This window comes from Delphinus delphis, chromosome 17 (assembly GCF_949987515.2).
Source record: "Delphinus delphis chromosome 17, mDelDel1.2, whole genome shotgun sequence".
Lineage (NCBI taxonomy): Eukaryota > Metazoa > Chordata > Mammalia > Artiodactyla > Delphinidae > Delphinus > Delphinus delphis.
Window position 1 is genome coordinate 61829256 of NC_082699.1, and position 13445 is coordinate 61842700.

General features: G+C 44.2%; 1 protein-coding gene across 4 annotated transcripts in view; it reads left to right on the forward strand.

Annotated features, from left to right (window-relative positions):
• The window catches only part of DEPTOR (DEP domain containing MTOR interacting protein), a 141820-nt gene that overhangs the window by 25013 nt on the left and 103362 nt on the right, over positions 1-13445 (forward strand). For all 4 annotated transcript variants that reach the window (XM_059995127.1, XM_059995124.1, XM_059995126.1 and 1 more), the window contains exons 2-3: positions 10749-10927; positions 11933-12056. In XM_059995127.1, the coding sequence (XP_059851110.1) occupies positions 10749-10927; positions 11933-12056 (303 nt within the window). The remainder of the gene's footprint in view (positions 1-10748; positions 10928-11932; positions 12057-13445) is intronic.

Genomic DNA, 13445 nt, shown 5'->3' on the forward strand with positions numbered 1-13445 from the left:
GACTTTAAATTAGCAAAGGCCTTTCCAAGCCCCTCTAGAATCTTAGTGATTTCCAAACAGTCTACTTTTGGTAGCTTTGCTACTATGCCTCGGGTAGTCTAATTAATAGTGTGACTTTTTAGTTGTGGAAATGCCACTGCAGTTCAAATGACAGCTGTCAGGAGAATGTGGCTGAGAGCCGACTAGATCTTTAGGTATCTAGCTATCTTTAGAAGGTACTGTCTTTGGTTTAATGAGTGCTGTAGTTCATAAGTAGCCACAGGTGTTTGGAACCATGTTAATATGTGAGCTTACCCTAGGGTTTGGTAAGTTTTCAGATTCCTTATATAATCGTCAATGGGGTTTAATAGCTGCCTATTCACCATAGCAAACTAGAGAGTTGTAGAGAAGATGGAGTGTTTGGGGTGCTTATAAAGTCACGGAGGACCCTTGAAAAGCATAAATATGCAAATACCACTGCAGATACAACCACTAACATAGCCAGCTACAGCCATGCAGAACTATTCTTATTAATGAATGAGATTGGATCTATCCTTACAAGCGTGGAGTCTTGGTAGATGAGCTATCTTAAGTTCTAGATTCAATATGTGGCTTCTCCACTTGTAAACTATTAGTGGCCAATTCCGACCACCAGAGTAAACCTTCTGCTCATCTGTAGATAGGGGTTAATCACCTCTCCCCTAACTACCTCACGTGGCTGTTTGCAAAATCAAATGAGGTGAAGAGTATGGAAGTCATTTATAAGCCATAATGTGCTCATAAGCACATGGCTTTATTAGTATGTAGAATCCCATGGCGACTCAGACTCAGAGAAAACTGCATATGCTAGAATTACCACCCAGAGCTTTTCTCTCACAGGCAGCGTAGTTCCTTCTTGGCTGTTGTTGATGGTTTTTGCTTCTGCTTTGGCCGCTCTTCTCTCTGATCCTCAAACAGTGTGAGTAACCTGGAACCCAGATAAGTGTGGGTCTAGGTACATAAGGTTATATGTACTAAAGCCTCATTAAATACAAAGAAACAGACACCAGGTGTATTCAGCGACCACAGCGGTACACAAGTAGCCTGAAAATTTAACTGTAAGTGTATCGAGTACCTGCAAGGGTCACTATGTTAAGAAAGGGAAAATGTAAACCTATTGAATAAGCCAATACCTAGATTTCTAGGAACTTTTCTCACTAGCTGTGTCTGACTGTTGAGTCTGTGAAGATTTTCCTGAAGGTGATATCAGGAATAGCATTTTATTATGTAGCCCTGATAAACCTCTTTTGCCTTCTTCATAGTCATAAGTGAAATACAGATTTTCAGGCTTTTTGAGTTTCTCCCACGGTTTCCTTTTACTTGCATTCTGTTAGTCATGAAAAAGAAAATCATAATAACAAGTGTATTAGGGGTCCCCACGGAGTGCAAAAGGGGACCTAAAGATTTGGATGGAAGTGTATTGAGTATTTGTAAGGGACAGTTAACCTCCCAAGATGCTTATTTTTGAGTGGTTGGATGTTTCTCAACAGCCCTGCATGACCTTTTTTTTGTCATGAAAGTCCAAGACCTTTTTTTGTCCCCTAGTATTTGTGTGTGTGTGTTTGCATCACGGCACCTGTGACTCTCAGTATTCCCTTTTTTTATGTCTGTGCTTTGTCACCTTTTCCCCACAGCAGAGCTGCCTCTGGCCCTTGGCGTCACAGAACTTGAGTGAACGCAGGACCTTCAGATTTGCCTCCTTGTCCTTGGGGCTGCCAGGCACTGTGGCCGTCTCCCCACTTTCCTCCTCTCTGGGGGTCTAGCTCCTCCGCCGGGCTGCCCGTGGACTCCTGGAGGGCCCCAGCCACTGGCCTGAGCTGTACCTGCCCAGACCCGCCTGGATCCTGACAGTAGACAGACCCTGAGCTAAAGCCAGACCCCTGCTGTATACTCATTCTGTGGAGAATGGCATGGGCTCTTCCTGAAGGAAGAATTACTTAACATTTCTTTTCCCAGGGGAACCAAACACCCACAGATGGTCCAAGTACTCCTTCATATTAATGGAAAGGCAATGGAGAAACACTTCGAAGTACTGCCCAGTAAGAGCAGCCAGAGTAGGTCTACAGCCACCAAAGGGCCCAAGACTAGAGACTCAGTTTTATATTCTGTTCTGTGGTCAAATTTCTCTCTGTCCAGCTGAAAACAAAGATGAAAGCCCAGACTCTTATACTGAGTATCATTTACCATTAGCCTTGTCCTAGACACTTCGGGAAATACAAAAGAAGGAGATAGTTCTTTCCTCATACAATTTGTACTATAGTTGGAGAGAATTAATGCAAATAAGAGTAAAGTAATACAAAATAATACATGGGTAAACATGGGCATTTGTAGAAAATATATCATAGGGGGTCAGGAAACCACATCATATCTGGTTGGTTGTGAGAAGACATTATGGAAGAAGGTTGAGTTAAGCTAGACTTTAACAGATGGATAGGAAAAGAGGGGGAGCATATACTGAAAAGGGAAGAGTGTAAGTCTAGGGACAGAGGCAGAAAAGAAGGTGATGCATTTGCTAAAACAGAGGAAATAGAGGAAAAGGAAAACAATGTTGGATAGATTCAGTTTTAACTGAATTTGGAGTATTATGGAGACTTTGGGGGGTGTGTGTGTGTCCTATACACAGAGGACACAGCATTTTCATTTTGAAGAAACAACACCTGTTTCAGTTATAGAGACTAGTCCACTCTGAGCAGTTGTTTAAGCTATGCCTGGTATGCAGTTGGAGCTCAATAAATGCATATTGGTTGAGAAATCTTTCACAAGCCCCTTAGCTGAAAGCAGCCTCCACTATAGCCACGGATGTCCCCGATAACACTTTTGAGGCCTCTTGGAATAATTTTAACCCCGAAGAGACCTTTTCTATTCCCTGTGATAGACCCGCACACCCACAGCCTGTAGCACTTGGGCAGCTTCAGCATCTGTCCTGTGAGCTGAAAATAGATGATGGTAACCCTAGACGGTGTTTGGACAGCATGCTTAGCACAGGATCTGCTCTGATATGTTCATCCTTGCTTGCAAGCCCGAAGGAAATGAAATTTGCTGTTTCGTGCTCCCTGGCCTGTGGTTTGTGGCTGATCTTTTCAGTACAAAATGTGCCCCAAATGGCCTGTTCTATTTTGATCTCATAAGTGAGGATTTACCCTGGAGGCGCTTCAGAATGTCCATAAAAAACAGAGAAGTTAGAGCTGTAAGAGAGTTTAGATAAATGTGGTTGGCTTCCTCATATTCCGGATTAGGAAATTGAGGTCCTAAGTCATAAGGGCCCTCCTCCAGGTCACGTTTCCTAGACAGGGGCTGTGCGCTATTGTTCAGGTGGCCTGACTTCTCCCAGAGACAGCACAGCACCTGGCTTCTGTGGGTCCACCTGCTCTGGGACGAGGGTGAAGTCTGCTTTCTGAACCCAGCTTCTGCGTTGGGCATCCTTCCCCACCAGCGGGACCAGCTGTTTCCTCTTCTTCCCTCGAAATCGTGCACCTTCCTGTTTTAAAACTCCCTTCCAATCAAAATGGGAACAGAGTCAATACTGTCATTTATACTTGCTGCTTAGCTGATTACATTTCATGTGAGTGAGCTTGTTCACTTGTTCCTCGGCCAAAGACCTGTCTTGAAAAAAAAAAAAGACTTTTGGGCTTCCCTGGTGGCGCAGTGGTTGAGATTCCGCCTGCCGATGCAGGGAACACGGGTTCATGCCCTGGTCCGGAAAGATTCCCACATGCCGCGGAGCGGCTGGGCCCGTGAGCCATGGCTGCTGGGCCTGCGCGTCCGGAGCCTGTGCTCTGCAACGGGAGAGGCCACAGCAGTGAGAGGCCCGTGTACCGCAAAAAAAAAAACACAACTACTTGAAATGTCTGTTACGATCCTTTCACATAAAAGTATACATATATAACCATACATATGGACATAATAGATTTTTGCAAGAATACATAATCAACTATTCATGCTGGGTTCCTTTGAAAAGTGGGGGTCAAAGAAAATTTCAAACCTATCCCAAAGTAATAAATACAATAGTGCAGCAACCTCCCATGCACCCATCTCCTAGCTTCAACAAGTATCAGTTCATCACCAGTTACCCAGCTTTGGATTATACTTATTTGAAGTTTTTTAATCTACCAGGAGCATGCATTAGTTTGATAATTTGAAATTTTAATTATAAAATAAATCCAAACATGAAAAGGAAATGCAGTGTGTTAGGTTTCATTTGTTCCTGTCTTTTTTCTCATCCTTTTAGATTCGGGGCCTTTCAGGGGTAGGTGATTTAGAGTGATTTTCTGTAAGTTCTCCGATCCCCAGGGACAGATATTGGCTGTTGCAGAACATCTGGAAGGGACAATAGCTTTGGTTTAAAGCACATCTATGTCAGTGCTGTTGCCCAAATCACAAGGCCCACACTGTCAGCCCCACTGTTCAGCATGCTGTGTTTTTTAATTAAACTGTTTACTTCAGCTGAGATTTATGACGCTGTTTTTAAATGAGAATGTGTGGTTTCTGTCCCCCTTTTGTTTCTTGAGTCCTGCAACCTGCTGCAGTTTTCTACCAGCTCTTTTTTTGAAGAACAATTTCTGCATTTCTTTTCCTATGGACAGTAATTTCTTAAGGATTATTAACACCCTGCACTCAGTAGTGTTTGTTCTCCTAGGGCTGGAAGAGGAAATTGTCGGATGCAGTTTCAGCAGCTGGTTCGCTGGCCACGAATAGAATATTACAGAATCACCTTGACTCTAAAGCCTGTGAACCAGCTGTCTGAAATGAATGATGGGAAGGTGGTTTTTGTACTTAAATTCCTTAGCCAGTGGTGTCGAAAATGTAGCTAAAACAGAGATGATTATTTTTCCCAGGGGTTCAATGTGGATCGATTTGCACTATGTTATTCAGAAGAGTCTTCTGCCGTATGCACCTCAAGGCTGAGGACGTGATATATGCACTAACTGATTTTTCACATCAATGAGGATCTATCCCCTACTATGTGCTAGGCACTAGAATTGCAAAATCAGATAAGCACCTCTCCCTTAGCATCCTTCGCGTCGTCTAGTTGTAATACAGTGGGATGAATTCTTTACTAGTGTCTGTAAAATAGCCACTAGTATTTTAGAGAACAGAGGAGTGAAGGTTGTTTTCTGCCTTTAGAAGTCTGAGAAAATGTTCACGAGCAGGTGCCTTTTAAGCTGAAGAACAAGTAGAATTTGTTTTTAATTATTGCAGGCAGGAGGAGGGAGCATTCTAAACAGAGGGGTCTCTGTCTTGAGCAGGGGCATGGAGGGTGATGGAGAAGAATCCAGGACATCCAGACTATAAGACAGGCACGCTTGTGATTGGAGGTGAGAGAGGGAGAGGAAGCTTGGGAGGCGGCCTGGGGTCAAGGTGAAGGCCTCCCTAGAGCCTGGGTAGGTGAAGTTATTTTGGATCCAGGTAGTCAAGGCTTTTACAGCCACATGAAAGGATTGGTCCTGTTCTGATGATTATTAGAGTGTATGTAGCTTGGAAGAAGAACTGGAAAACTCTGATGAACCAAGGCGCTCCAGGGTCAGGTGTCTCTTGCTGTCTCTCATTTGTGGCTTCAGGGCTCTTTCTCCTGCCCTCTGGCTTCCTGGAGCTGGCCTGCCTCACCCCCGCTCCTTCCTGCTTGCCCAGTTTCCTCAGTGTCTTGTAATACTGAGCTTTTTTAACCTGTGTTCTAAAAACTCCATGTGGATGGTCTGGGGGATGTGGAGGGTATACATGGGAGAACGAAATGGGAAAACCAGGAAACATCCTGGACCTGGGAGCCCTACCCACTTTTAGCCAGGGCACTCCACATTGCTCTGTTTTCTACATTGACCCCTAGGTAAGTTCCACTTGAAGAAAGTGTCCCAGCACAAATAGGGTTTGAAAACTTCAGCTCTAGTTTCAGTCTTGGATGGAGCCATTCTGCTTGGCTTAGCTAATCACTGTCACTTGAATTGGGTAGAATCTTGTGGCCTTGGTGCCCTCATTGAACTGCTGGTGGGCGTGTGCAGGGGCCTCTGTAAGTCAAGGGCTCTTCCAGGCAGGCGCCGCCCTGTGCAAAGAAAACAGGCATGGGGTGTTTGAACCCTGCCTGGTGTGGGTAAGGTGTGGAAGGCTGTTTTGAATCGAAGGGGCTGTTGAGCATAGCAGACAAGGTGACTGACTGACGTGTCCAGGCAACACACCATGTTTAAAAGCATGGCTTTCAGCCCCGGTTCAGTATCTTACAGAGTCTTTCTAGAGAATGCTATTCCATGAGAGGCTCAACTACGCAGAATTTCTGTTTTTCCACAAGACTTTGAAATATTGCCTGTCCTTCTTGGTGATCTCCATGCATATTAGTGTATTAAGTGTTGTGGAAATTTGTAAGCAGTAACTTGAGTTCAAATAAACGGAAATGCTTTTTTTTTTTTTAAAAAAACACATATACATAGGAATTCCCTGGTGGTCCAGTGGTTAGGACTCCACGCTTTCACTGCTGAGTCCCTGGTCGGGAAACTAAGACCCCACAAGCCACACAGTGCAGCCCAAACAAACCAACAGACCAACAGACCACATTTCCATCCACACAACAGGGATTAAAACTTTGGAAATTGATTGCCCTAGAAGTGAAAGCATATAACTAGTTATTTTACAAAAGATGAATTCCATGATATTAGATGTTTACTAAGTTGTGGGGTGGCAACTCCCACTTTTTTAGTGAGAAGCCTCCCTACCTTTTAGAAAGGGGTGTCATTTCTCTTAGTGCCCCTGTATATTTATTTGTTCACCAAATATTTATTAAGTACCCACAGTGCTAGGCAAAACACTTGGTTATTTAGCGTATGAAAATTCTTACCTCTTTATTGGGATAGCTTTTCTGGAATATATAATTTTTAATGCTCATTTTTAGAATTCTGTGTCTCTGACTATCAAAGAAAAACAGATGGTAGCACAGTTATTGAACATTTTTAACCCCTGGTAACATGTCTAAAAAGATCAAGTTCTATGCTGTCTCCCAGATTCAAAGTTCTTTCCCCTCCATCATATTTCTGCTCAGTTTTCTAAACATGGAAATATACCAGGTCCTTGTGGGGCTGCAGGGGTAGTGACCGGTGCTGCTTCTTACTGTGCAGGGTGGGAATCAGAGGGAATCAAGTATGCTTAAGAATTAGCACCAAGCTCAAGGTTGACAGGATAGTAACTGAAAGGTTCTATTCTGTAGTAATTAAAGTTAAACATTACCTAATACATTTTTTTTTTAAGTTGGAAAATTTACAGGAGCTGAAACTTGTCTCTCGGCTCATAACATATTCCTCCTCCACCAAATTATACGGTAGCTTATTCCACATTTCAATTTCTAAATAAATTGGTCTTCATTATTCTTAGATTCCTGACAGACATCCCGTCTAAAAATTAATGTTTTGCATTCTGCCACTTTGAGCATGTTAAACAAATTACTCAGTGTCTTTGTCACTGAATTAATTAGAGGGATTCATGTGATGACTTTAGCACACCGATGTGAATGTGTTTTTTTTCTTTTTTATTAGGGCTCATTTATTTTTCATTAATAATTACAACTCTACTTTGGTATCATCTGTGGCTGCAATATTACCAGCCTCGGGGAATTGTCATGGGGGTTAATGCCAATAAAGCAGTCAAGGGCTTCCCTGGTGGCGCAGTGGTTGAGAGTCCGCCTGCCGATGCAGGGGATGCGGGTTCGTGCCCCGGTCCGGGAAGATCCCACATGCCGCGGAGCGGCTGGACCCGTGAGTCATGGCCGCTGAGCCTGCGCGTCCGGAGCCTGTGCTCCGCGGCGGGAGAGGCCGCAGCAGTGAGAGGCCCGCGTACCGCAAAAAAAAAAATAAATAAAGCAGTCAAAACTGTTCCTGGCACATAGCAAGGGCTCAAATGCTATCTTTATTCTTATTAATGAGCTTTGTGACAGTGTGACGAGGTAAGCAGGGTAGCTGCCGTTATCCTCATTTTACTGATGCAGATGCTAATGCTCAGAAGTTTGGTCATCTGGAATTACTGGCAGTGCCAAGATGAGAGCCAAGCCCTGTGTTCCTGACTGTTCTCATAAGTGACCTTTTAGGGGTTAGTATTTCAACGTGTGAATTTGTGCAAACATTCAGGCTATAGCAGTTAAGTCAACTCATGTGAAAATGCTTAGTACAATACTGAGCATACAGCAACAACTCCATTAAAATGGTTCTTTTCTTTCTATGCAGTTTATATCTGTAAGGACTCTTATCTCTCTTGTCCTCTCCCTTCCCCCAGCTGGGCCCTTCATCCCCAGACCACTCAGGAGCCTCTTTGGCAATTGGTGGTTGTCTTAGCTCAGGCTCCCATAACCGAGTATCACTGACTGAGTGGCTTAAACAACAGAAATTTACTTTGTCACAGTTCTGGAGGCTAAAAATCTGAGATCAAGGTGTTGGCAGGAGGTTTTCCTGAGGCCTCTCTCCTTGCTTTGTAGCCGGCTCTTTCCTCCTGTCTTCACATGATCTTCCCTCCGCATGTCTGTGTCCTAATCTCCACTTCTTTTTTTTTAAGATGTTCATTGTTTTTATCTTTTTTAAAAGAATTTATTTATTTTATTTATTTTATTTTTGGCTGTGTTGGGTCTTCATTGCTGCACACAGGCTTTCTCTAGTTGTGGCGAGCGGGCTTCTCATTGTGGTGGCTTCTCTTGTTGCGGAGCACGGGCTCTAGGTGCACAGGCTTCAGTAGTTGTGGTGTGCGGGCTCAGTAGCTGTGGTGCACGGGCTTAGTTGCTCCGCAGCATGTGGGATCTTCCCGGACCAGGGCTTGAACCCATGTCCCCTGTATTGGCAGGCGGATTCTCAACCACTGTGCCACCAGGGAAGCCCAATCTCCACTTCTTATAAGGACACTGCTCCTATTGGATGAGGGCCTACCCTAATGACCTCATTTTAATGTAATTACCTTTTAAAAGACCCTATCTCCAATACAGTCACATTCTGAAGTACCAGGGATTAGGGCCTCAACATATTAATTTCGGAGGAACCCCCTTCAGCCTATAACAGTGGTCTAGAAAGGAAGAGCATCTAGGCCTCAGAGTTCCAGCCCAGTATGCTCCCAACTCACAATCACAACCCTTGGGCTATCAAAACCCATTAAATTCCATTCAGTGCACTCTGTTCAAAAAACAGGCAGGGGGCTTCCCTGGTGGCACAGTGGTTGAGAGTCCGCCTCCCGATGCAGGGGACACGGGTTCGTGCCCCGGTCCGGGAAGATCCCACATGCCGCGGAGCGGCTGGGCCCTTGAGCCATGGCCCCTGGGCCTGCGCGTCCAGAGCCTGTGCTCCGCAACTGGGAGAGGCCACAACAGTGAGAGGCCTGCGTACTACAAACAAAACAAAACAAAACAAAACAAAAACAGGCAGGAATAGGACCTAGTTCCTTCCTTAGGAAATGGAAGAAAGGCGGATGGGACCTGTTATGTGTCAGGTACTGTACTGTGTTGCTGGTACTTAGCAGACATTATGCCCCAAATCTCAACATCACCAAGGACAGGGTAGGCATAGTTGCCTCCATTTTACAGAGGAAAAAAGAGGCATTAAGTCACTTGCCCAGGTCACATGGTTACTGTGTGATTTACTCAGTCAATCCCATTTCTCAACAACAGAGATGACGAGGTAAGAAGCATAGGAGTCACGTGGGTTGAATAGGAAGAAAACTTACCTCCCGTTTCACCCAACTCAATCCTTCCCTTGAGAATTAAAAAGTAAACATAGGGCTGATAAAAGAAAGGAAGACAAATGGAAGAAACTTTTTTTTTTTAAGTCAGGTTTAAGACCCTTTTGGAAAAAAGTCACTGGGTTCTGAAGAGAGCCAGGGAAGATTCTGTGTCACTTACTTTTCTCCAGGATAATCCGGCAGCCTGTAAATAAGTTGTATTTGTCCAACAGCTTTTATCCATCTCTCCTGGATTCTTCAGTTATCCCTACCTAGCGAGAGGCAACGTGATGTGGCAGTTGGAAAGCCAGACTCTAAAGTGAGACCATCGGGGTTCAAATCTCACTTTCACTCTTTGTTAGCTGTGGGACAAGTCACCTAATCTCTCTGAGGCCTCAGTTCTCTTTGCTGTTAAAAAAAAAAAAAATGGAGATAGTAATAATGACTTCTGATGAGGTTGTTTTGAGCATTAGGTGATTTAATCTATGTAAAGAGCCTCACAAAAGGAGTAGCTGTTGCCCCTAGGAAACAAGGGCAGCAAGGGCAAGGATCTTGCCCATTTTCCGATGTATGTCTCTAATGCTTGCAAGTGCCTGATGGGCAGGTGGTAGACACTCGTTCATATTTGTTATGTGACTGAATGAATTCAAATATGGTGGATCCTGAGCAATCTGTGATGAAGAGGAAGTACCTTGTTTCAGCAAGTTTCCAGAGTCTTGTTTGTTAGTTGGTTGCAACCATAAGCCCACTGGTGGAGAGAGAGAAGGGAGTGAGCCAGAGTAGGGGTGAGAAAGCTTTTCTCAGTCTCCTGAGTGACAGGAGAGGTCTAGGTTGTCCGTGGTTGGGTTTCCCTCCCCTTTACCTGTATCATCTCTAGGTCTGTGGGTGGAATCACTTCCTGGGGCCTCTGGGCTCTGACAGTATGGAAATCACCCACTGACATAAAGGTGTTTGGATGGCACTCTGATGCATCTCAGGCTTCCATTTTGTACTGTTCTCTGGGATTGGCTTAATGATAATGTGTTATCAGAATTCCTCAACTGATTGCCAAATTTTCTTTCCAGGCTCAGGCTGCATGAAGAAAAGGTTATTAAAGATAGGCGACATCATCTCAAAACCTACCCAAACTGTTTTGTTGCGAAAGAACTGATTGACTGGTTGATTGAACACAAAGAGGCTTCTGACAGAGAGACGGCGATTAAACTCATGCAGAAATTAGCAGACCGGGGCATTATTCATCACGGTGAGTGAGGTGGCGACAGTCAAGGTAACTCGAGACGAAACAAAGGACTATATCTTCTGTTTCAGATATGAACCCACCCATTTAAGAAATAGACATTTTACTTTGTCTCTTGTATATCTCTCCCCAATTACATTCCCTTCCTTCTTCCAAGACGCATTTGGCTTTATTTCCTTGGACTTCTTTATATTTTTTCCTTTCTGTAGATACGTCTCTTAGCAATGTAACATATCATTTTAAATCATAGAGAGGCATGTTTATTCTTTTGCAACTTGATCAATTTGCTGTTTGTGGGATTCACTCATGTTGATAGTGTATCTTGTTTGCTCATTTTCGCTGCAGTGTATGCCATCACACCTTTATGCATTCTACTCACAGACATTTAAGTTGTTTCCAAGTTCTTGCTGTTACTCTCAGTGGTTCAGTGAACATTCATGAACGTGTCTCCTTGAAATCTCTAATCCTGGCCAAGACCTTAGCATGCTGTTATTGTCTTGGGCTGGAATGCCCTCCGTCTGCATTTCTGCTTGTTTTCTACTCATTCTTCAGGTGTCCACTTACATTCAAACTCTTCAGAGACGTGTACATTCCCCAAAGCTGGGGTACTGGGCGCTCCTTTGGGCTCCCACTGAATATCTCCTCAGCTCTTTCGTAGCCTGGTCATGCCATATTTTAATTGCATGTCGACATTTCTTTTAATCTCGCTAGATTTCATATTCTTTGAGGCTGATGCCTACCCCAATATCATGCTCAAGAAGAGTTTGTAGAAAGCATGATGAATTGAATTTTGTGACTCTTTTAACAGATGATGATGATGATAGCTAATAAAACTGAGCACTTTTCTGTGCCAGGTACCGTGCTAAATAGTTTACTCTGTATTAAATCGTAGAGTAGTGTGCTTGAGAAAGTAGGTAATAAAACAAATCTTAATTAGCATCCTCCTTCATTTGAGTAATTAAATAAGAGGTTTTTTTTCTTATTTGCCTCTCTGTGTATATTGCCTTTCAGTGTGTGACGAGCATAAGGAATTCAAGGACGTCAAACTCTTCTATCGCTTTAGAAAGGACGATGGCACCTTCCCACTGGACAACGAAGTGAAGGCCTTCGTGAGAGGACAGAGGCTGTATGAGAAGTATGTTCTGTAATCTTGTAGTGAGAAGCAGGGCTATTTCAGTCTTTTATCATTTTGACTTCAGCCTGGCTCTTCCATGTGGAATGGTTACATAACTATTCCTTTTTTTTTTTTTTTTTGCGATACGCGGGCCTCTCACTGTTGCGGCCTCTCCCGTTGCGGAGCACAGGCTCCGGACGCGCAGGCTCAGCGGCCATGGCTCACGGGCCCAGCCGCTCCGCGGCATGTGGGATCTTCCTGGACCGGGGCACGAACCCGTGTCCCCTGCATCGGCAGGCGGACTCTCAAGCACTGCGCCACCAGGGAAGCCCGGCAGGCGGATTCTTAACCACTGTGCCACCAGGGAAGTCCTTGCATTCTAGTTGAAGAGGCGGACATTAAGAGGAATGTAGTTTAGTATGGGTGATTTTCAGTATAGAGGGAGAAATAGACTCACTGAGGGTGACGAGGTGTTTTAGATGGGGGGACAGGGAAGACGTCCCTGAAGAGGTGGCATTTGAATAAAGTGGGCCTTGTGTGTATCTGGTGGAACAGCATCCAAGGTAGAGGACACAGCAAGGGTAAAAGCTTCGGGTGGGAATGCTCTACGTAGTTTAGGACAGCAAGGAGACCAGTGTGTCCAGAGGGCCGGAAGTAAGGGGGAGAGTAGGAGATGAGTTGGGACCAAATCGTGAAGGGCCCTTACCGCCACGATATCGAAAATGTTATTTTAAGTGTGATGGGAGGCCATCAGACAGTAAGGAGTGGTAAAGTGGTGATCTGATGTACATTTTGCATATGCTGTTCCCTCTGTCTAGAAGACTGTTCCTGCCACGCTCAGCCCTTTCTCTAGCTCACTCTGACTCTTCCTGGCTTCGTGTTCAATCTCACCTTTTCTGAGAATCCTTCCGCGTCCCCTTAAGACTGAGTTAGGTGCTGCTACTCTGTGTTTACCCCATGAAAGAACTGTGTTAAACTTTCATGTCGTTTTGTTTACGGCATTAGACTAAGAAACTTAAGTGGGGGGACTGCTTTATCCTCCTTTGTATTTCTTATGGTTTCACATGTTCCCGGCCAATCGTAGATGGTAAATATTTGCTGAAAAGGATGACGAAACTTTCTGATCCCTGGACGAATTGATCAATATTGCTGTACTTTTTCTGTGTGCACTGGCTTTCTAGTCATTAATGTTCAGTGTCTCAATTCCAAGTAAATTTATTTCTTCAAACTGCTTGTAAAATTAGCACTAGGAGAAGTAATTTCATAAGTACTGAACTTGAACGACCTAACTGCCACCTCACAAATCTTGGCCCCTACCTTTGGTTGCTAGAACATGCGTGGAACAAACTTTAGGGCCTTTGGAATTGATAGTTCAGTTTACCTGTTTGATCAATTTTGTTTGGTATATAC